The sequence below is a fragment of the Aplysia californica genome, unplaced genomic scaffold (assembly GCF_000002075.1).
Source record: "Aplysia californica isolate F4 #8 unplaced genomic scaffold, AplCal3.0 scaffold00466, whole genome shotgun sequence".
Lineage (NCBI taxonomy): Eukaryota > Metazoa > Mollusca > Gastropoda > Aplysiida > Aplysiidae > Aplysia > Aplysia californica.
The window spans coordinates 57,809-81,807 of record NW_004797736.1 but is presented as its reverse complement, the minus strand read 5'-3'; the positions used below and the strand labels follow the sequence as shown (position 1 = coordinate 81,807).

Genomic DNA, 23,999 nt, shown 5'->3' with positions numbered 1-23,999 from the left:
TGAATAAGTAATCTTGCTTTCGTTTTCCAGTTTGAAGAAACTGAAGATGATGACAGCCTCAGCGGACGAACATACAGTTACACCAAGGAGCAGACAGTCTTCACAGACACACACTTGTAGTCATTGCCAGTTGTCTATTAGAACTTTCTGTGAATCTAGTCATTGATGTGAGAATGTAGCTGAACAGGGTATGAATGTGTTTCGAACAGGCAGCATTTGCTGGTTAAATCTTTCTGAAGAATGATAATGATGCTTTGTCTACTTATATGAATAATGGTTCCATTTTCTAAAGGTGTATATTTTTCTAATCATTATGGAAGCCTTCAAGTATTTTCTGAATGTTAGTTACTTTAAAAAGGTAGCAGGTTGGCATACATTTACATAAATACCTGCATTTTCTTACTTGTGTGTTTGTGCGTGTTGAATGCATTTTTTTTATTTCAAGTAAAATATTTTTTTTGTCAAGTGTGGGGAACATTTAGGAACATTATATGTAGCCTACTTGGAAATGAGAAAATCAGTGTAAAATGGGTCAAAACAATTCTGTTTGTAAAGGTTTACAAAGATAGAAAGTGGGACTCTGTTATACATATTTAACAGACTCTGCACATGCTTTCTGTTGAGAAAAGAATGATGTACAAGGTGGCCACTCTATATATCACAAGCGCTTGAATGATAATAATGCACCATCACATTCATTAAATCTGTTGAAAATGTACATTTCAGAATAGCACTTTCAGACCACAGCTGACTAAAACAAAGTAGACCCACTATTACCATAATTGAAGCTAAAAACAGTACAAGTGAAATGGTGTTTGCATTTCATGACCCCAAGGTCTGGAATGCACTGCCTGGTAATTTAAGAGAGGTCAAATCTTTGAATGCATTTGAAAGTCAACCTAAGTCATCTCTGCTTTCAAATGTAGACCTATCTAGAACACAATGTGCTGTATATGTATTGTTACTTGTATTTGTAAACACCCAAAGCCTGTGTATTTTAATTGTGGTTGAGCGCTATATAGATTTATGTCATATATTATTGTTAATGTCTCTCTTCATTTTTAAACATATTGTTTGTACTTAAATACATTTTTATATGAACATTAAAAGTGAAATTTATGTATAGTCAACAACTATTCTTTTGTTTGTCCAGTATATTCTAAGTTCTGACTTTTTGTTTGGTGAAAACCAAAAGTACAACAACTGTGCTTTCCTCTTTAACTAATCTTGAAAGCATGATACTCCAGTTCGTATCATTTTGTTAAGTTATCACCTTTTGGCCCTCATTCTTTCATCTCCGTTTAGACTCTATTTTGTCTGTACAGAGTTATCCTTTCTTTGCTTTAGCATGATCTTGTTTGCGGTAATGTGCTCTGTCAACTCATTTATAGCTTGCTTTTGTACTGCATTCATTGTAGGCCTATGCGTACGATACCACACTTTACAACAAATGTACACTGAAAACAAATATGTGTCACGACGGGGTGGAATCAGGCGCTCGTCAATTTTTGGGCATGTGGAGTTATTGGAATCATCTGAAAGCTGATTTATTTGCCTTGCTTCTAATGAAACAAATATTGATTTATCTTGGATAGAACTCAAGATATTTGCGATTGAAGGAAGTGGGGTCGCCTGGTTTCAGTGGTGAAATTAGCGAGTAAATGGCCGCCAAAGTTTGGTAAGTCCAATAGCTAAAGAGTCTTTGAAAACTGAAAGATGACATATTTTGTGCCTTTAATCAATGTTTTCCAGTAAAATTCACCCTCAAATGTGTTTTATGGATGTAAAAGAGGTTAAGCCAAAAAATAAAAATTCGATAAAAATGTCCAAACTGGCGGAATAATGCCCGTTTCTCCGATTTTGTTATTTTGACGAGCGCCTGATTTCACAGCGCTGCCTCACATATTATCTTTGTTACAAGTACAAGTACTTGCTTATCTTCAGCACTCATACTTATATAACCTTATTTTGTGTTGCAAGTGCTGTAAAACTCTTACTAAAACAACACATCCCAGACCTGGTGCCTGGGTACTGGTGGTAAATAGGGAATGGTCACTGTAATGGAGGTTAACTGTGAATATTTTGAATAAACAGCCCAGGACCAACTGGCGATGCTCTTACCAGAATGGGGGGAGGTGGGAGGTGGCACCATGTCATGAAATGTCCTATGAATCCGCTGACAGGAGCCTGAAGCCGAAAAGGACTACAATAAATGTATACATTAAGTTCTAGCCAGGGGTGGGATCTAGTAACAATTCCTCCCAGTGCTTCCAGGACCTGAAGCTAGAGTGCTGATATCGGAGATATTGGGTGGCAAGGTGCACGCCAGAGAACCACATTACAATGTAATACTACAAAAATGACACTTGAAGATGATATCAGTAGATATGGTGCTCACCCTGTGAAGACTCACCAGGCAGTTGCAGCGCCAAACCCCAAGCCTCGAAGGAGTCCTGCGACTGGAGGGCCTGCCATCATCTTGGGGAGCCAGGAGATGAGGAAGAAAAATGATTGGTAATACCACAAACACAAAAGTGGGATAAAAAAATTCGTGGAGCATTTTATCCTTAAGTATCTCTTTAATAGGTGAATCAATGTCACCTGATATACTTTGTACAGCAAATTGTCTTGACGTAATCATATTTTTTCACAATTGAAGCTAGATTAAAAAGCTTCTAATAAATAATATACTACAAATCTCCGTCACGTGGAAAAGGGGAGTGTTAACAGCACTGCTTGCTTATCCCACACATTTTGCATGTAATAATATATGCATGTCGTGACTCATCAAGGACACTTTTTAAATTTTAATGCAATCTCCTGATAAATGATAAGAGAAATTATAAAAAAATTCTGCTCCTACTTTATGATTGGTCTAATCATGAGAAGCATGATGATGATGGGTAATTGTAGACATGCGAGGGTGCCTTGGTCAGATGCCGTAATTCTTGACTTTATTATTACTTTACTAGTCTAGATACCAATACCAGTTTGAAGCAACATTAGGCAGAGAATGTCGTGAATGGCCAGAGGAAGCAGCCAATGCCGAGGTAGTGTTTCTGAGTATTTTAGGGTCTGCTGGGATAATAATAGTTGTAAAGCACAAAGAGTCATAGAGCATGTAGAGAGTGGACATGAGCTACTACTATTTACTATATGTGTACAAATGTAATTATTATAATGTAAGCCGCATTCAGTAATCAAAGAGTTCAAGTACTAACTTTGCATTGAATCAACAGATTTGGTCCCAGAAATTTCACAATAAGCTACTATGTCCTATTCAGAATTCGTTTTGCCGTAAGCTGCTTCCCGGTATCTGGGATTTATAGTTGGTAGTTGGCGGGAGTTCTGATGTGGTTCATTCCTTCTTTCCTATCTTTCAAACAACTACAGTCAAACTTGAGTAAAACGGCCACCTATTGTCAAGGAGAAAAGTGGCCGTCTTAGGCAGGACTAATCAAAAGAAGAAAACAAACCATTCCTTTCTGAGGTCCCAACCGAAAGTAGCCGCATTGTTGTTGTTGTTGATATTGTTGTTGTTTTCGCTGGGGGGGGGGGGTCTTTTGTTGCTGCTTTTGAGGGACAATAAAACGAAATGTGCCCGACAAGGAGGACCGAGTGCTATGGTAAAACAAACACACAAGTCGCCACCACTCGGAGGACGCGCGACGCTTATGTCACAAGTTCATGTTGACGTCCATTGTTACTTTGTTACAGACTGGGTAAACAGTGACCACTCATCTCACTTACGATCTGTGCATGAATTCTAGGCGGGGCTTATGGGTTATGAGGGATCACACGTTTACCTCACCAGCAGATGAAAATTTGTTACCTATTGGTCAACGAAGGGAGGGGCCTATGCAACATGATTGGTTGAAGGGACTACCTTACAATAACGACAGGTGATTTGATTATGACGGCTCGCCCACAACGCCAGGGGCCAAAGCATGATTTATGACAAAACGTAATGGCGTCACTGAGGTGGCCGTCTAAGAGTAAGATAGGTGTTATTGCTTTGTGTGATAGGGGTTGTGTGTTAAAATATGGTGGCTGCGGCCGCGTAGGACAGGTGCCCGTTTTACACAGTTAAATTATATAGAAAAAAACGCAAGGGGGAATGGAAAATGGCCGTCTTATCAGAGAGGTGGTCGTCAGGGCAGGTTCGACTGTATCGTCCCTACCTCTACTTCTTTTTTAGGTTTTTTTACTTTCTTGTATCACCATTACCTCTAATCTTCGACACTAATATGACCATATCATGTTGCAGGTGTCGTAAAACGCTTACTAAATAAAAACAAAAACAAAAAGGTAATAATAATAATTCTGCTATGGATTGAACCATGAGAAACAAGAACTGGGGAATGGTTTAAAATGTAACCTGGCCCAATGTTTCTGTTTGCATAGAAGAGATGTTGGGTAAATTGAAGCACAATGAAACAATAATGGTCATTATTATTTTATATGAAACAATAATGGTCATTGTTATTTTATAAGTGCTGGGAAAAAGTAAAACAGACAAACAGAAACAACAGAGGGAAAGTGAAGAAGTAGGACCTACCAGAGGCGCCCTCCAATCATCTGCATTGAGTATGAGAGACCAAAACCAAAAATAAAGGGAAATAAAAATAACAAAACACAATGTTTGAAATTTTCGGGTCTGAAAATTTAATTCCATGAACACTGCCTACATTTGCCAGTTCAATTTTCATCTCCCTCCCTCAAATAAAACAATAGCAAATGAAATGCTTTGAGCAGTTGCAAAAGTCTACACATACTATATACACAGTCGAAGCTTCCCAAGACAGCCTCCCATTTTTGAGGAGAAAAGTGGTTGTCTTAGACAGATGAACATCTTGGGTTGGACAGATGAAAAATGAAAAAAAAAAAAACAAATAAAAAAACAACCCCAAACTATTCACTTCTCAGACTTTGAACAGCTGTAAGGTCCATAAAATTGTTGTTTTTTGTTGTGTCATGTGTGTACATGTATCAGTGTGTGTGTGTGTGTGTGTGTGGATTTGTCTGTCTTTCTGTCTGTTTCCATCGCTGTGAGTGTGAGTCTATCTTCTTTGTTTTTCAGTTTGTTAGTGAACGCCATCAGCATTTGCTAGTAGTATATGTATCTCAATATGTTAGTATTAGTTAATAGAGTCAGTTGTGGCTGTGTTAGTGTTAGATAGGTTGTTGTCTTGGTCAGTGCCATTATAAAGAAAAAAATGCAGCACGGGTGTATGTGAGTGTGTGTGAGGTCATTTGGACAGGTGGCTATCTTGGCTGTCAGGGCAGGGTTGATCGACTGTGCATAATATATCCTTGAGCTATGGTCACCCTCAGATTCACACCAACAATAGTAAAGCTTCTACTTTAACTTTAAATCAGCTTTTTGCTGTATTGTTCGTACGAGAAAGAGAAATGTATCGGCACAATTAGTGCTGACCACCCCCCCCCCTCACGCCAAGCTAAAACAACAAAAGTATTAAACAGCATCCTTAAAGTACTTAAAGCACTAGGTGTTAATGATTTCCTTTCGAGAAAAGAGCTGAATAGGACAATGACCAACTTGCACTGTACAATACACGTGGGATAAGGAAACCTGTGAAATATAAACATCTATAACAAGAGAGCTGACTTACAGGTCACTCAAAAACATGACACAGCAACCTGAAGTGCATAAACAGTCGGAGCTTTTTATCTCGACTGTCTAGTAAAAGTAGAATCTGCCATACGCCATTTTGAAAAGTGTTGTATGACGGAGTCTTACACTGAGCAGTTGATCTGTAATCAGTAACTTCAAATAGAGAAAAAAAAAGGCTCTGAATAGACTAACCATGGCAAAATGGTAAAAAGAAGGGTTCTCATGTGCAACCAGGTATATACTTTAACCTTAAGACAAAAAGCTAAAAAAAATCTCAATGCCCTGAGACAGCATATGCATTATCAGAAAAAATGTATCGAAAAGAAGAGTTGTATACTTTTCTTTCGATGTCACAGTATCTTCTTAGAGACGGAGGCATGTTTAACCCTATCCGTACATCATGTTTTACTATCGTATCCATACGACCTGGGGAACTCTGTGTTACCACTTTCCAAAGGGAAATTTACTCAATCCGATCTGTACGCTTTGCATGGCAGTCTGTCAAAATGATTTTTTGAGAAATACTAAGTTTCAGAGATCTTCGCACTAGAAGTATTCTAAAATGTGAAGAAAACAACCCCGGGGGTACAAAATGACCCCAGGGCATATGGATAGGGTTAAGAGTGAGAGTTATGTCACTCTCTGAGGATATGACTTGCATCGCAAAATGCATTATAATAAGGAGTCTAGAACAAATTTTCTATATCTTAACTTCACAATTACCACTGCTTTCTACGATTCACACTAAATAGCCATAAAAAACTGTCGAACTAATTTCCATTACTTTGTGAACAATTGCAATTACTGTCCGATAAGTGAGTAAATAAAATAAACACGTCCGATAAGTCCAAAGGACATTAAAATTCTGCCAAATGAAAATATAAAATATGTAACTGGTAACTGGAGTAATTATGAACAATACAACTAAACGTTAAAAAAGAATGATTGCCAATGAAAAAGAAAAGGGCTATCAAAGCAACACATATCCCTTGTTTGAAGTTACACAGATCTGCGCTGACATAAAAACATGCATAGCATGTTAAAAAACAATTCTGTAAGACAGTAAAAAGCAGTCAAGCCTAGTCCCTTTCTTGCATTTCCCCCAAATCAATAAAACAAAAACTAAAGCCTTCACTTCAGTAATCACAAATACTGAATGGACATTTGGTCAATTCTAAATTATCGACAGTTCCAAATAAAAAATTATTTCTTGATCACTACAAATCTTTCTGAAGTAGATCAAAGTTAATCAGATACCTGCGAAAGAAAATTGCAGATTTGTCCATCAACTTTATCGTGATCTGAATTTCAAAAGCTTGAAAGTGCCTCGGGAATTGTTCTGAAGTCTGCAAGTCTTTGTGTATACGCATACAATTTGCTAGAATTTAGTGATATCCGTTGCAACATTCCCTCAAACGGAAAAACAAAATAGTGCTTTTAAAAACATTTCTCATAGTCAAAATGAACGCCAAAAATTTGCAAACTCTTCTTGACACGTGATTAACAGCAGACACAGCAGCTCTGATGCAACAAGAAGTAAGGTCCATTATTAAAGAAAACTATCACTACTAGTTCAGACTTATATTTATTCAAATTTAAGTACGGTACAATAAAATTACAACAGGAAAATCAGAAAGACATTGGTCTTTACATTATTAAACGTGAGGCATCGTGGTGAAATCAGGTGCTCGCCAAAATAATGAAATCCGAGAAATTGGCATTTTTCCGCCAGTCTGGACATTTTTAAAAATAGAATTTTGTCTTTATTTGGCTCAACATCTTGAACGTCTATTCAAAAAACACTTTTATGTGTGGATTCTATGGAAAAACATTGATTAAAGACACAAAAAATCTAAATTTGCAGTTTTCAAGGACTCTTAAGCTATGGAAGTCACCAAACATTGGCGGCCATTTTCTCGTTAATTTTACCTTTGAAACCGGGTGACCCCACCTCCTTCAATCGCATATATCTCGACTTCTATTCAAGATAAATGGATATTTTTAAAATCGAAAGCTAGGCAAATGAATAACCTTTACGGTGATACCAATAATTCCATATGTCAAAAAAATTGACGAGCGCCTGATTCCACTGCATCGGGACACAAAAAGTACCTACTCTGGTGCCCATTTTCTTTACAAGTGTACATCGTCATATAAAAACACATGCAAGCTCACTCATTACTGATGCAGAATAACCCTTGGCTATATTACCCTTGGCTATATTATTTCGACAAAGAGATTTATCAGAATATTCATTACAGAAATCTCACTGCAACATTTAGTGCATTAATCAGTTTAGTTTCAGTAGGTCACAAAAGTGCCAAAAGATTAGAGGTGTTACAAGAGAGTAACGTAACAAACACAGAAAAGGAGGAGAGATCAGGACGACAGACGTTTGATAAGAAAGAAGAGCAAACCACCCCAGAGCACCCGCCAACCACCCATGCATTAATCAGCTAAATGAAACAGTAAGAAATGGCATCCAAATACATTGCTTTTTAGAAAAAACTTTCTAGTTTGTATTAAGTTGTCAGTGAAAGCGTAATCTTTTTAAAATCCCTGACAAGAATGCTCACGTATGGCAGACCTAAATTAAATAGCCCCCCCCCCCCCCCCCAAAGTAAACAAGACCTGGATGAAAAGATCATAGGGTTAAAAAAAATCATAATCACATGGACTTTTCTTTTGTCAAAAGCAGGTGGGAAACTTTTGTAAATTGTTACAGATATATTTTAAAAACAAGAGACATTTTTCGCAAGGGCTGAAATATTAGTGGGGCACAGTGATAGAAGCAACCCAAGCATGCATACAATAATAGTTCCCCCTTCCAAGAAAGACATCATAGGAAGAGGGGATCGGAGCAGACAATAGACCTGTGAAAATGACCTAGGTTACATATATGTAAGGTCTAGACCATTTTACATGTCTTCAGGTCTGTACTCATTTTTAATGAAAATCCCTTTTCCATAATCAGACCCTATTGCCAAAACACCTTGCACTATATAAGTTCTGTACTCAGCATCAGTCACGGCTGTCCACTCAAATCTCCTGGGTCAAGAAAGTAAAGTAAGTCCATTCAACCACGCTGTCAGTCCATCTTCACTTCAGCCTATATCTTCTTTCTCTTCTCTTTGAACTGAACAGTGCAAGGTAGTATTACTCGTAGTTGCAGAGCAAGACAGTTTCTATACATAATCCCAAGCCCAAAAAAAAGAAGAAAAAAAAAGAAAGAGTATTTACTTTGACAGCTCATTTTACTTCCCTTTTTTTTTAACCTCTTACCCCACCCCCCCCAACCGCTCTTTCCCCTTTCTCCATCTGTCACATGCACACTGTTCATTCATTGCTCATGTTTACATCTTAACCTACTGTGTACTGTAGATGCATTGAAAGCAAAAACAAGTATCTTGTTTCCATACACGCCACTTATACTTCCCCCTTTTCTTTCAAGTAACATTCTAGTGAGTTCGTCTATTGCAGCAATGGAGAAAAAGTCATTCTAAAAAAGGAACACTTTATTCACCACTGAAACAGCAGTAGTTTTGTAGTTATGCTGTATGGAAATGAAACCGGGATGTTAAGAAAAAAACCCTCATAACTAGGCAGTTCAGTGAATGCAAATGTGCGTGAGGGATTCCCCGCTCCGCTGCCCTGTTGACCTTCAGTACATCATTTTTAAAGAGGAAAACCTGAGCTTTAAAATGGTGTCCCCCATGTACAGATCGATGCAGCAGAAGTGGAAATATTTTGTTTAGAACATGAGGCAAGTTTTAGATTGATGTAAAATTTAAACTATTTGCCTTTTCATGAGACTTCACTTGCACATTGCTACCGCATACTATTAAAAATATTTAAATTAATAAAAGCACAAAGCCACAGTTGTTTGCGACAATAGGAAACATAAACATAAGAAACCCAGGTTTCCCTTCTTGGCCAAGCTTCGCCAGTAGTAACATAACGCGTTGTCATGCTCATTTGGGGGGTCTTGTTCTTTGTCTAAAATGCGTCTAAATTCGGGCACAAAAATCAGAGCAAAAAATGGACCAAATCAAGGCAAAATTTCTATCACAAAAATGTTCATAACTTTTGCATGACTAAAGATATTTACACAATTAAAAAAAAGCATGATTATCTGGAGGGCACGACTCTTTTTTGAGTCTATTTTTGTAAATTTACATATCCAAGCAATTTGAGATTTTCACTGAACTGCCTAGCTCTGAGATTTCACAGAATCCAAGTTTGTTTGAAATGAGTTTTCCAGTGCACAATTTTAAAAAGTACACTGTTCATCATACACATATACACTTATTAACGTGTACTTTATTAAAATATATACATACCAATGATAACATTAAGACATTAATACCGATAGACTGCCTACATATCGTGCCACACCTCCATGCATATGGTCTGACTACCCAACTGAAGCCAAAAGCTCACTCATTTCACCTACAAAATGCCTACCCATAAAAGCTACTTTAATGATTCTTTACATACGTTTTTCACCAGATCTTCTACTTCCCCAGCACTTTGTGGTTGTTGCTATAACTGATTCACAAGTTTAAGGACGTTTACACTTCAGCTTACAGCCACACATCGTGGTATGTACAGTTGCACCACGTCTGCTGAGCTGTTTTACATTGAGCATAGTTTGTGTATCTGGCTGCGCCACAGAAAATTGTGGGACCAACTGTAACAAGTCTACTGGCCAACATTACTTTACTTACAGTGTCTGTTCAAACTGGGGAAAATTTTTGTTTGCAAACAAGAGAATAATTCATGATGCGAATTAGAACCATTCATATAATTTGAGGTTGGCATTTTCGAATTGCATTTGTCAGGAAATTCAGTGCAAGGCCGCTATCCTTCATTTCATACACAGCTTGATAAGAAAATGCAATGAGCTTTACCTAAAGAAGGCAGAAAAAGCCCACTCTAGGACCGATTTTTAAGAAACTAATATTATGCAAGTGTGTCTTAAAGCCAATGTTATTGTAGATTTCTCTAGCTTTCAATAAATGAAACTGTCACCAAAATGTGGCACCACATAAGTAGATATATGTTCAGTCCACAAATTTGGAAAGTTAAAAAATAAATGTTCAAAACATTTTCTCTGTGTCTAATATTGTTCTAAGCACACACAGATAGAACGTAAAATACACTAGGAAGGTGTCACAAATATTTAGAAAACTTGATTAAGTTTCTACTTTGTCTCAATTTGTGAATTTAAAAAATTCCACAATAAATGATCACAATCCCCATGCACAAGATGTTGACAAATGGAAAACCTACATATTATCATTTCACCAACTGTTTCAAGCAATTATATAAATGATATTAACTGCATGATGATCTTAAAACAAACTCATAGTTTCTCGAGTATAAAAGACTGTTAAAAAGCTAATTTACAGAACTTTGAAAGACAGCACAAATACGCCCTTGAAGCAGAAAAAAGTGGACATCAATGGAAAAACACTTTGTGTTATCTGTAAAATTCAAAGCGATCTCTGACAGCCATGATGAGACAGCCTTTTCCCGGCATTCCTCCCCAGTAACTGGAGAACACTGCCATTGGCCAGCCCTCGTTGCTGGCTTGGATGGGAGGAGGGATTCTTCGGAGTAAAACTGCTGTGCGCACATCCCAGACATTTGTGTAGCTATCTGTACCAGCTGAGAAGGAAAACAAAAATGAATGTCAGCAGTGAGTTCTAAATTATAAATAAATTTATCATGATAAAAGCTATTCAACGATGCAGTTTGAGTCTGAATAAAGGGATGCACATCGGTACACCACTGGCCGTTTAGTGCACAGAAAAAGTGAGACTGACAGACTGAACTAAAAGAGGGGAAAAAAAACCCAACAGACTTACCACCTGCTTTACCATAAAGACGGGAAACAAATAAATAGCACATGAATCCACCTTGCTCTCACAAACAGACGTCAAAAAGAGTTACCTCCACTAAAACAACCCCTGGCACTGATGAAGGGGGGAGCGCAACTAAAAATAACCACAACTACACTCAACACGGCTGTTAAAATACCACTGAAAGTGATACTTTAGTTGGTGACCGAGCCCTGGTCTGACCTCCCGTGCGAAAGTAATAAATCAGTCAGTCGGCCACTCTTGCGCTTAACAATCGTGATGATAGCGATTCCTGCGAAACTCAGTTTTGGCAATTTTCACATCACTTTCCCTCGTTATTTTTCCCAATCTGATAAACATAGAAACCTGTTTAACATCTCATTTTAAAGATCATCTTAAGAAAAACAAGAAGATCACACTTTTGCTTCAGAAAACTCACTGTTGTTATAGTATTTAGCATTTTGCAGTTCAAGTGTTTTGTTAATCTAATGTTGCATTTTAAATTATATTCCATTTTGGAGTTTATTATCTCAAAAGCCAAATTCAGATATTCCCTCAGATTTCTGTGCTTCACTTGAGACAGCAATACTTGAACTGTGTGAGCAAGTGTTATCTGTGGGAAGTCAATGAGTGATTTTAAATGATTTTTAAAAAAAGGGTACCCCCTCCCCTGTGATTCACTCCGACGTGATCTTTCATTTCTCTCCTTAAATATCGTGTTATTTTTCCAACATTTCTCTTATCGATTTTTTGGGAATATTTGTAGCCCTGTTCAGAAATGGAGAAACATACAGAGGATTCCCATCTTCAAAAGCTGCACGAACTTTGCAGAGCTTGTGCGGTGGCAGAACACTGTCAGTCAAGCAGAGGGCACAGAAAAGGCGACCCCTACAGTGTACTACATTCGCGGAGGACATTTTCTTTGCCTTTGGTGTGAGCATTACAATGGACTCACAGACAGTACATTCAAAAACCATCTGCAAAGCTTGCGTGGACAAGATAAGACATATATGGAGTTGTGGGGAGGAACTAAATGGGGAGGTTAGACATTTAGAAGGTTGCGTGGTACTTTCTGACTCTGAAGAGGAGAGAATTAACTTTCAAAACAACTGACAGAGAAAGAAGACAGGTTGTCTAAGTTAGAGCATGAACCCCTTACCCCTAAGACTGGCCCTATCTGTTCTCATTAATACACCATACTTGACTCACAACATCACTCCACAGGCATATCACAGCCCCTCTTTCATTGGCAATCACAGCCACAAATACATCATGAGTCGCGTTTATAAAGACCTCATTGCATTTATTGTAAAAGAAACCGTAGAAAACACCCACAACAAAAACATAATTGACACCGCTTACACTCTCAGAGAAAAATTTAATCAAATAAACAATGCATTTAGGGATGTTCACATCCACATCTCACACGGCCAACCAGTGTCAAAAGACAGACTACCACACATTGACACAAGCATCAAAACTTACATGTCATTATACAGGAGGCACTTTAGGTACTTCCCAAACAACACATTCTAGAAAACTACTGCATCCCATGGATACAAACATATGGGTTTGGTTTGGCTTTACATGGGGAACAGGGTGGTGAACGTATCCATGCTTCTGTGGCAAAGCGAGAGAGAAGAGGATCTGGGATACGCAATATTGAACAGCAGCTGAAAGTTGTAATGCGATCTCAGCACCTCATGTCAAATCCTGAACTATTATCCAACATGCCTCCGACAAAGAAAAAAAAGGTGATACTGCAATCAACTCTTCACAACTCCAAAACCGTGGACTTCTCACAAAAACAACAAAGTGAGTTTTGATATTTGACCATTTCTGGTGTATTTTATGTGAATTTGAAGAACTCTTTAAGTTTTGTTTGATTGGAATTTTGATTTAAAAATCTACACCCCCAAAGGGCAATGGTAAAATATGAGCCATTTTAAAAAATAACGCTATATATTTTGCAGCTTTCTCAGTGAGTGCAGAAATTCCTTGTTCCAAACAGGCAAAATAAAATGATGACAAAGTCACCGATCGGCGTATTTTGCGAGTTTAATTGTCCTAAAAATGAAATGAACAACGCTGTCAGCGGGACACAGGAAATTCCCCTGGCCACGAGTTCGTGACTCCGTGACCGGGGTCAGATTACAAGGTGCGGCGCGATGGCTGCCTGCAAACTAAAGTACCGCTTTCTAACAGCCGTGTCAAACACATTTAGTCTTTGTCTTCACAGATCAGAAAGTCAGCGGTAACCAATAAGTAAAGTAAACAACAACTGCATATGCTTATTCTGACTGTTCAAGTTTCAGATCCACAAGTTACATTTCACTATTCCTGACAACCACTCCCACTGACCTGATTTCATCTGCCGGTATAAAGTCGAGCATTTTTATAAACACAACAAAAAAAAGGGTAAAGACTCTTACTGCTTGTCAAAATGGACTCCGTCTCATCAAAGAAAAAAGGACGGTAGTGGTACTCATTGAAAAGACCTTCATACGTCAGTACAACTCTGTTCATACGCTTGTCCCATGAGCAAATCTGAAAGAAAGAAAAAGGACAAATTAATACTTAGGAAATGTCAAATTGTGTGTCCCAGTACTTCATTCAGTGGGTAGCAAAATGAAAAGGACGATGACACGCGGTACAGTCATGGTATGCAGTTCTATGAGGTCTTCGAAGAATGTCTGATCACAATATATTGAAAATGAGGTTATAATGTAAAAGCAGAGTTGTTCTTCTTTCTTTGAATTTTTTAATGGTCGAAAAAACCAAATCCCCAGAATCTAAATGGCTAAAGAAATCATCTTCTTCTCAATGCAAGCACTCGTGTTTCAGAGTAGGCCAGAAATTAAGCATCCCTGTTGCTATACTGTCGGGCTACTCACCCTGCCGGTGATATCGCTGGCAGTGAAGTAGTTTGGGTCTCTCTGGAGTTTGATGCAGGCCAGGCTGTGAGTCTGGTTCCACTTCTGCACTGGTTCAGATCTGTTGTTGGCTCTCAAGTCATGTCTGATGATAAGCCCCTTTTTTGTTCCACTGTACAGCTCAAAAGGCAGCTGTCATAAAAAAAGAATGGCTTAACATTTACAAAATAACCAAAACCCTCCCCCCCTCCTCCCCAACAAAGGATCCCCTGGACTTCAAATTCAGATTATTAAACCGATCTGATTTAAACATTAAAAAAACAACGAACGCATGATCATTTCACATTTAAATTTACACAGCTGCTCAAAAACTGAAAATAATCAATACTTGCATATAAAAGGTCATCATAATACAGACCATTTGGTCTGACGGTAACCACAAAAAAATCAAAGAAACAAAAACAAAACCAAACCAAAAACCCACACAAATCTTTTTTTTTCTTTCTCAGAGTATTTGGCAGTCCACTGAAGAAACAACTAACCTTAGAGGAAAACTCCTGGGTGACGGGATCCCCACCACATGTGTTGAAAACCCATTTGTTTCGCCTTACGACATCTATCACTTGCGCATTTCCACGGGTGCCGATGCTCACCCTCTGGTTCCAGCCGTTCCAAGCACATGTCCAGACCAGCTTCTCTCCGAGACTAACGTGAACATCCTGATCGTAAATAGAAAAAGTATTGTCAGTCATTTGAATTACTTCACCATTGGGAGGGGGAGGGAGGGGGGGGAGAGGAAGAGGGAGAAGGGGGAAAGGGAGAGGGAGAGAGAGAGAGATCAGAGAGGGGGGGGGAGAGAGATCAGAGTGATATATCACAGAGAGAGAGAGAGAGAGAGAGAGAGAGAGAGAGAGAGAGAGAGAGAGAGAGAGATATGCTGGGGGGGGGGGGGGTGGGTGGAGGTACTAACAGGACTTGTCTTCCCAGCCAAAGAGGTACACCTTGACACATGATAAGGTTCATAAAGTGCACCAGAGGGAGCATAAAGAAGACCTACCAATGGCACCAATAATACACCTACTTAACAGTACAGTTTTCTGTTTTTCTAGTAAAAGCTTGGTTTTTGGCAATAAGCAGAGATTCTAAATAATTATGAGTGTGATAGCTTGTTGGCATCTTACAGACAGCACATCAGAATATCTTCCAACCACACACCAGAGCATTTTTTTTGTCAGGGTTTCAAACCTGACATGGTTGAGTATAACCTCACACACTTCACAGAATAAGAAAACTATAGCCCACTGTTTCTTGTACTTGTAAGACATAGCTACAAGCCCACTGTGACCCCAGATTTGTGCACTAGGTCAGGCACATTTATAACAAGCGGGTGGCAACATTACATTTATCCATGGTAATACAGTCAAGACTGTCTAAGACAGCCTTCCATTTTGGAGGAGAAAAGTGGCTGTTTTAGATGGGTTCTTGTCTAACACGATGTCATTATTATGTAAAAAAAATATGCAAGGGAGGAAATGGGAAGTGGCGGTCTGTACAGGTGATTTTGTCTTCTACAGATGGCCGTTGGAGCCGGTCCGACAGTTCTACAAACCAGCGAAAGAAGACAAAACTCACTGTTTGGAGGAGAAAAGTGGCTGTTTTAGATGGGTTCTTGTCTAACACGATGTCATTATTATGTAAAAAAATATGCAAGGGAGGAAATGGGAAGTGGCGGCCTGTACAGGTGATTTTGTCTTCTACAGATGGCCGTTGGAGCCGGTCCGACAGTTCTACAAACCAGCGAAAGAAGACAAAACTCACTGTGTTTGAAGGCATGTGTGGGGGCTCGGGTCCTTCATCCAGACTAACCACAGTGGCAACACTTGACTCTTTCCCGAATGGGCACGACGTCACGATGACAGCTCGGCATTTGTTACCTCGGCTCGGAGCCCAGCACAAACAGGAGATTTTGTGAAACATTGGATGGATCGGCTTGCCCATGACTCTGAGAGACAACCTCTGGACAGGTTTGTTTCTTTCATCTGGATGAGGGTGTGTGACTTGAGACTGCACTTTCATCATTTGGGCGTACTGGGGGACGTATGACTTCAGTGTCCACATGCACAACAGGGTGTCAAATTTTGAATTAGGATACATGCATTCTGTGTGCTCCAGAAGTGACCTGAGGAGAAAGTTAAAAAGGTAAAGATGATTAAGATGGCACAACAAACTTTTTGAACCTAAATTGTCAGACAAAATTTTATACTATTTTTCATTACATGAAGACGTCTAATTTTCATCGCAATTATTTGCTCGGCATTCACTTGAACCAAATAAAACGATTACACCTATTACACTTCCAAATAAAAATCAGGTACAGCACATATCTCCTTTTGGCCCTGAATCAATAAGTTAAGAAAATAATTAAGGCAATGGTGAGGTGACGTAGAAAAACAAGAAAAACATGTAAGCAACAATAGCATCCTACAACTAAAAGGATTGGTTCAGGGAGAAGGAAAAAAAAAGGTTGTCACAGATAATCAAACTCACTGGGAATACAATGGCCAGAAATTCATACAACTAAGGGGTAAAATATTGTCTTCAATAGAAAACAGGCGGGTGCATGAATTTCAGTTTTTTGTCCAATTAACATTGATCAAAACCTTAAAAAAGTATGCCCTGAGTTGCAACTCTACGCAATGTATCCTCCAGTAAATTATAATAAGCGATCAACGATGACAGTACCGTAGTGAACAGCGTGGATCATGTGCAATTCCTCCAGCATTAAAAGTGAGGACAAAAAACAGACAGAGACATTGGTTTGAAAAACTATTTTTAAAAAGCACATGAACCTCCATCAACTTCACGAATCTCAAGACCGCATTCACAGAAGAAAAATGGACAAAGGTAAACTGCTGTACCCTATATTCCATCCAGCCAATCACTGTAAGAGTAGGTAACTCACCCTGGTACAAAGTTAGATCCATGCGCCTTTACTGCTTCTTGAACAGAGGGAAGGAGAGAGGCACACTGTTTTCTCAATAAATATGTTTTCAGATCATTAATTGGAACCTGTCCACATTGCACATCCTGTAAAATGCCCGGCAAATGCCTGGCTCTTGATTTGATCACATTTCTGAACTGAAACATACATTCTGGGGAGTCATTTTCCAGAAAAGCTTTCTCGTCAATCTGCCGTTGTTTTTCAGCATTTTGCTCCCTTATTTTCGTCCTAGTCAGGAAGCTGGTCCCAGACATTTGATCTGGCAAGATTTTGTAATAATTCTTAGACTCCTCATCGTAGTAATATCCTGGGATGTCAGATTCTGTTCCTGGAATTCAAAAGAAAGGATGAAATAATGAAACAAAAAATTGATATAGCATTAAAGACTCAAAAACTGCTTTTTATAAATAAAATGCATGCAAAAAGTTCATTTAAGGGTTTGGAGACAAAATGAACCACATAATTGCATAACCATGGACAATGACTGTCATAACCATCAGACCTTTCCTTTCCTTTAACTTACCAGTATCATATTTCTTGCTGTGCTTAAATGAACCACATTTGTATCAGCCTGACACACAATCTAAACCTTTGAAAGAACTGTTTGGAAGAGTGGATGTTTTTAAGGCGCCAGTTGTCTATTGGTTAGGCTACCGGACTCGTAACCGTGAGGTTGCAGGTAAGGGGTACAAGCTGTGGGCCCAACGTTGTGTCCTTGGGAAAGGCCCTATACATAAATTTTCCTCACTTCGCCCACATGGGAATGGGTGCCCAGCCATAGACAGCAAAAGATCTTGTCAGTATGTTAATGTTTTTTCACCTATAAATGGCAGCTTGCACTTTATGCTTCCCAGGAAGTTGACATTGTTTCAGAATGCTATCAGGTCTGCTGGGGTAATAGTATAGATTGTAAAGGGCATAGAGATTTCCGTTGAGTGGGAATTTGTGTATGCAAATTCTACCTATTATTATCATTACGGTTTTTATGAGCCAACCCTGGCTTAATGGGAAATAACACCCCAGCAGATAAACAGTTACTCACTTCTACAATCAACAGCCAAGACCCTAACCATCAAAGCAAATAAGCCAGTCTATATTTAGGTGTTGAAAGAATTACTTAATAAACAATTTTTTCACAGGCATGCTGTTATGATATGGTAAATTCCTGCCTTACTTGCTGTGGTCTGGCGTGATCCTGAAGATGTTCCTTGAGAAGAGCTTGACGGTCTTGAGGCAATGTGAGGGACTGTCCTAGCAGCGGTGAAAGTACTGTTTTCATCACTGGCACTTCTAGAAGATTCAGAGGAAGTACTAGCAACCGCCTGCTGACGGGAAGGCCGTGTATTCTGAACTGGTGTTGAATAATCTGATCTTTGACGTGGCCTCCTTTCCCTGAGGTTTCTACCCCTGGTACTTGCTTGACTTCCCTGGTTCCACACATTTGTGTCAGCATCTTCATTGGCTCGTTGACCTGACAAAAGAAAACGTTACAAATGTGCTATCGCATAATTTCAAGCAATCAACTCAATAAAAAATATCTTAACCCTGGAAGCACGCAGGCCCTATACAAAGGGCGTGAACCGGGCTACCCGGGAAGTGCGAACACCCTATATAAAGGGCACAGACGCTGACCTTTTTCAATGGAAAATTCCAGTATTCCTTATATGGAAAATGACGTAGTCAATTACAGGTCAAAGTTATAAATAGTGAACAATGACTTTGCAAGTTATCTTGACCTCATGTCATAGAGCGCCTCTTGGTCGAGATATCGATCGATAAAGTGACGCGGTCCCGCTGAGCGACTACGCGCTATGTGTTATCACTTGTTTCGCCGTGCCGATGTACTAATGTTGAGTCTATCGGGTTCTGCGCTTCGTTTCTATTTATTTGATTGCTTGTCATTTTTGAATGGCTTATTCTATCAGCTTAAAGAAAATATATGGTTTTATATGCCTTTTATCATCTGTTGAGCCGTAAATGGTCATTTTCAGTAGCAGGTATTTAATGGTCATTTTCAGTAGCAGGTATACATCTCAGGTATCTCAGCTGATTCCCCCCGCCAAACCCCCATGTTTACAACTGATCGGCCGTGGGGGCGGGGTATATTTGGCGGGTTACTTCCGGTGAAATGCTGAGCGCTTCTAGGGTTAAAAAGCCCAAACAGTGGTTCAGCTCAGCTAAAGTAAGGTCATATGTCAGGAAAAGATTTAAAAAGTGTATACTAGTTGAAAAGTCCATAGTAATTCTGTTGTCAACAACATACCCTGTGCCCTATAATCTGTTCTTTGACGTGGCCTCCATTCCCTGTGGTTTCTACCCCTGGTGCTCGTTTGACTTCCCTGGTTCCACACATTTGTGTCTGCGTCAGCTTCGGCTTGTTGACCTGATAAACGAAAATATTACAAATGTGCTATTGCATAAATTCAAGAAATCAACTCAATAAACATTTTAAAAAAAAGAAAATAAATAAAAACAAAAAGTCAATGGTTCAGCTCAACTAAAATATGGTCATATGTGAAGGAAAAGATTGAAAATTTGTATACCAGTTGAAAAGTCGATAGTGATTCTGCTGTCGACAATATATACCCTGTACAATAAACAAAAATTTGAAAAGATTAGATACTTAGCTTAGTCTACCAACAAGAAAAAGCATCATGGTAACACAAACAGAAAACAACACTACCATAAACAAAGTGTAAAAGGAGTTCAAATGTAGCTGATAGATTTTCAAAGAAAGAATACATTCTAATGTACCTGGATTTTGCCATGGTCTGTCTCTTCTTCTTCTTCTTGTTCTTGGCATATTGGCCACCTAAGACTGAAAAAACAAACAAAAAAAACCCCTTGAAATAATTGCTGCACTATACACCATTATATTTTTACATTCAGGCTACCTTTTGGGGGGAAAAAAGACTTGTGAATACTGATTTTTTTTCAAACAGGTAACTGTATATAGCTCATCCCCTTTTGTCAGACCAGAGTTAAAACAAGGTAAAATGAAATCGATCTGTATCTTTTCTGATCTTTGCATACCAACAAATGCTAAAAGCCCACTCATAAAGGTCACTGCAAACAAAGGTTCTGACACATTTTCGTTGATGTTAGCCTGTGCGCGTCAAACTTTTTAAAGGGCATTTACAGCATACACCTAAAACATAAAAAAGTTAACATCTTTTCCTCTCTTCCGTACACCAGAAAAAACACAAGTCAAGAGACGATGTGAGGGTGAGTAGTTTTCGAGACTCACATGGAGACATCTAGATAGTGGGGAGATGAAATCTGCAAGCTTACACTAAAATGTGGGGGCAGGGTGGTATCGGTGTCTTAAAATGAGCAATTTGTAGGTCAGGTTATTAGCCTACAAGTCACTTATTTTAGTGATCCTACAGTGTACACATCCTTCGTTGAGCCCAAAGAGAAAAACCTTTTTATTACTGAATTAAGATTTTTAAAATTTTTGAATGGTCGCTGGCCTGCAGAAGTGCCAGGCAAAGTTTTAGGGCAGGTAAATTAATAAATGGGCTAGCATTTTTTTTACGCTGACAGACAGAAGTGAAACAAGCAATAGCAGTAATGGTAGAAAACGTCAAATGCATAAAATTTAGTCTAAAACGTAATTTTTTTTTCAGCAGCAATACTCCATCCCTGTTAGTCTTTAGACATTATTGTAAGCACAAGAACATGTTCCTCCTGTTTCGTTTTCCAAAGCTCTGCCTCCGACAGATTACTTCACATTCCAATTGCAAACTATATATATATATGAGATGTGTTTATTTTATAGTATAGTATTATATTACAACTAACAATATAAGGTGCAATTGTGTAGTAATATTTCATTTGTTATAACAACATGGGTTATTATGTCGGAGTCCCCCTGAAGTGTGCCTATTTCACCAAAATTCGATGTTTTTCAATTAGGTTTGATATTTTCTTGAAAACAATTGATTTGTAAAGGTTAAAAAGTGGTCATATATGTGTGTTCTGTAGCAAAAAATATAGCAGGTAAGCCCCCAAAACAGTACTAGTAGGCCTACATCTATGTAGTGTGGGTCTGAAACTAAAAATGTACAACACCCCTCCCCCAAATGTTAAAAAAAACCCAGATGTGATCATAGTCAATTATGATAAATGCCATGGCCACCACATGTTCAAATTAGAGCCTACCCTAACTAGTAAAGTCAGGCTACAATTTAACTCATCACTCACCAGTGACCGAAAAAGTAAAAAAGACTAAGACTGTATGGTAGCTTATTATCTCTTCCTAACTTGTGCGTGTACTTCTAGTGCATTCTTCATCTGTATGATCTGGTCTGGTCGATTCTGCTAATTACTGACAGAATAAAGTCCCGTTTCCATGTGTACGTAAAGAACGTTTAAAGGGAAATTTAACTATAGTGTATCCATGTGTGTGTGATGCGTATTCGAATGATCAAGGCATCGTTTCAATACGCATAATGCAGCTATGTGGACACCGGAAGCTAAAAATTTACGGGTGATTTACAAGAACATGTTCCTCCTGTTTCGTTTTCATCAAGCTAACATCATAAAATGCCAAGAAATTTTGTCCCTGATGATGTTCATGATCAATCAATTGATCTTGTGAGACAAAATCCTGCCATTTTTTATCCGTTGAGGAAGGACCACAAGGATGGTGTTAAGACTTCCAAATATTGTTAGGTTTACTTTTGTCATATGAGGCCCTAGATTCTATATAAAGAAGAAAACTTGCTGCATTTGTTCTCTGGCTCTGGTCAAGCGAAAGTACTGATGGAATTGTTCTGAGTCTTCCAGTTTTAATTCTTTCACAAGATGGTGGTACACATCAAACTCCTTTGTAGCAATATTTCATGTAGGCCTACCCGCCACCTGTGTTGTCTTTTTCTCATTCTCTTTTAAGATAGTAATCGATCTACATGAGTCCAATAATGGCCATGTCTTCAACCTCATCTTCCTGTTTAGAACATTTTGGCTGACTTGACAAGCAAGCTCAACTGTGAAGTGTTTAGTGCCAAAGAACAAACTGACAAATCACACGCACACATGGAAAAGGGCAATACGCATTACGCACTGTTGGCCTACACATGGGAACGTGGCTTCAGTGTGTAGGCCTACAGTGAAGACAGTATTAGCCTACACTACTCTATTTTAATTTTAGACTAGATTCTAGATCTAGATTGTGCAGCAACATTTTTCAATGCCAAAATCGTGTTCAGGTTCAGGGCCCTAAAACCCTTTAAAAAAAGCAACAAAAAAATGGGAGTGTATACAGACTCGGTAGCCGGGAACAAAGTCACAAAGTATACAGACCCGGTAGGGGAACACTTTTGTGATTTCGGAAAGTTTCAGCACCCTCTTGGCTCAGGGTAGACTTAGGTTCTTCTATTCTAGATCTATGGCATGGCCTAGGTCTAGATCTAGATCTAGACAGACAGACATAAATCATTGATATAGTTTCGAGCTAGCCTAGATCTAAATGAAGATTGCGGATGTCTTTTCGATGAATAATCATTTTTCCCCCGTTTTCGAGTTGGAAGAAAATCACAATTTGAAGAAAAGAACAATAACAATGTCATAATTTCAATCGAGCAGTCACCCTCTCTATTTCTCTCTCTCTCTCCTCTGTCTGCGTATCGCTCGCATTCTCTTTTTCTTTGTTTGTCTCTATCTTTCTTTCTCCCCACCTATTTCCCACACTAGCTTTCTCTCGTTCCCTCCTGCCAACTGGGGCATGTCATATATCATATATACATTGGAAGAGGCTAGCTGTACTTAATGACGGCTAGACTGGCAGTCTAGCTGTACTTAAGTACGGCTAGACTTGCAGTCTAGCCGTACTTAGGGTACTTATAAATTCTTAATATGATGTCTAGACTGACCATTTACAAAAAATAGGCCTACTGAATTGTAAACATACATTTTTAGTGTGCAGTACCTAAAGTATTTGTATTTGAGATGAAACCAGGTGCCTTAATGACAGTGCATGTATTTCAAACCTCCTGTTTTCTAATGTTAATAGGGCCCAAGATAAGTACGGCTAGACTGTCAGTCTAGCCGTACTTAAGTACGGGTAGACTGTCAGTCTAGCCGTACTTACTAGGACAGCTAGACTGTCAGGTTAGCCGTACTTAATATTGATGGCTGAATTGTAAATGAAATTTTTATTTTGCAATGCCTTAAGTATTTGTATTTCAGACAAAACCAAAAGGTGCCTTACTGACTTGCATGTATTTGAACCTGAATAATTACTAGATCTAGATCTAATGAGACCTGTGTACTTAACAGGCTTGAGTCGATAGGGCCAAACCTAGACTTAAGTACGGCTAGCCACTTCGATATATATACATTTTGCTAGCACTTCCCCCTGCTCTCTCTCTCTCACACACAAACTACCGGGTCTGGGCGCTGAAACTTTTCTAAATCACAAAAGAGTTCCCCTACCGGGTCTGTACTTCGTGGCTTTGTTCCCGGTTACTGACTCTGTACACTTCGCAAAAAAAAAAAAGCTTTTATATTTAGGCCTACCCTTTCTGAGACGGGAGGGTTTCTATAAACGAAGTGTATACAGACCCGGTAACCGGGAACAAAGTCACGAAGTATACAGACCCGGTAAGGGAACTATTTTGTGA

The 23,999-nt window shown here is 38.8% G+C and overlaps 2 protein-coding genes across 2 annotated transcripts in view; one reads left to right on the top strand and one right to left on the bottom strand.

Annotated features, from left to right (window-relative positions):
• The window catches only part of LOC101855895 (usherin), a gene marked incomplete in the record, with an annotated part of 124,012 nt that extends 122,878 nt beyond the window's left edge, over nt 1-1,134 (top strand). Inside the window, 1 exon segment of the mRNA XM_035971589.1 lies at nt 31-1,134. Within this exon segment, the coding sequence (XP_035827482.1) occupies nt 31-120 (90 nt within the window).
• An 8,004-nt stretch (nt 1,135-9,138) lies between these two features.
• On the bottom strand, nt 9,139-22,708 carry LOC101854432 (DDB1- and CUL4-associated factor 4). The gene is made up of 10 exons (XM_005105348.3): nt 22,681-22,708; nt 20,128-20,191; nt 19,637-19,756; nt 18,548-18,844; nt 17,335-17,701; nt 16,191-16,551; nt 14,915-15,091; nt 14,394-14,564; nt 13,932-14,046; nt 9,139-11,305 (listed from the first exon to the last, which is right to left on the bottom strand). Exons 2-10 carry the CDS (start codon nt 20,174-20,176, stop codon nt 11,118-11,120), a joined length of 1,845 nt encoding a protein of 614 aa, XP_005105405.1. The 5' UTR covers nt 20,177-20,191; nt 22,681-22,708; the 3' UTR covers nt 9,139-11,117.
• Between the last annotated feature and the right edge of the window lie 1,291 nt (nt 22,709-23,999).

Bases quoted from the DNA above. Each gene is read 5' to 3' on its own strand.
- LOC101854432 (XM_005105348.3), bottom strand. From the start codon at position 20,176: ATGCCAAGAACAAGAAGAAGAAGAAGAGACAGACCATGGCAAAATCCA. The intron at 18,845-19,636 runs GTATGTTGTTGA...TTCTTTTGTCAG, and splicing joins AACAGATTATAGGGCACAGG to GTCAACGAGCCAATGAAGAT. The intron at 14,047-14,393 runs GTGAGTAGCCCG...TCTTTCTTTCAG, and splicing joins CCAGCGATATCACCGGCAGG to ATTTGCTCATGGGACAAGCG.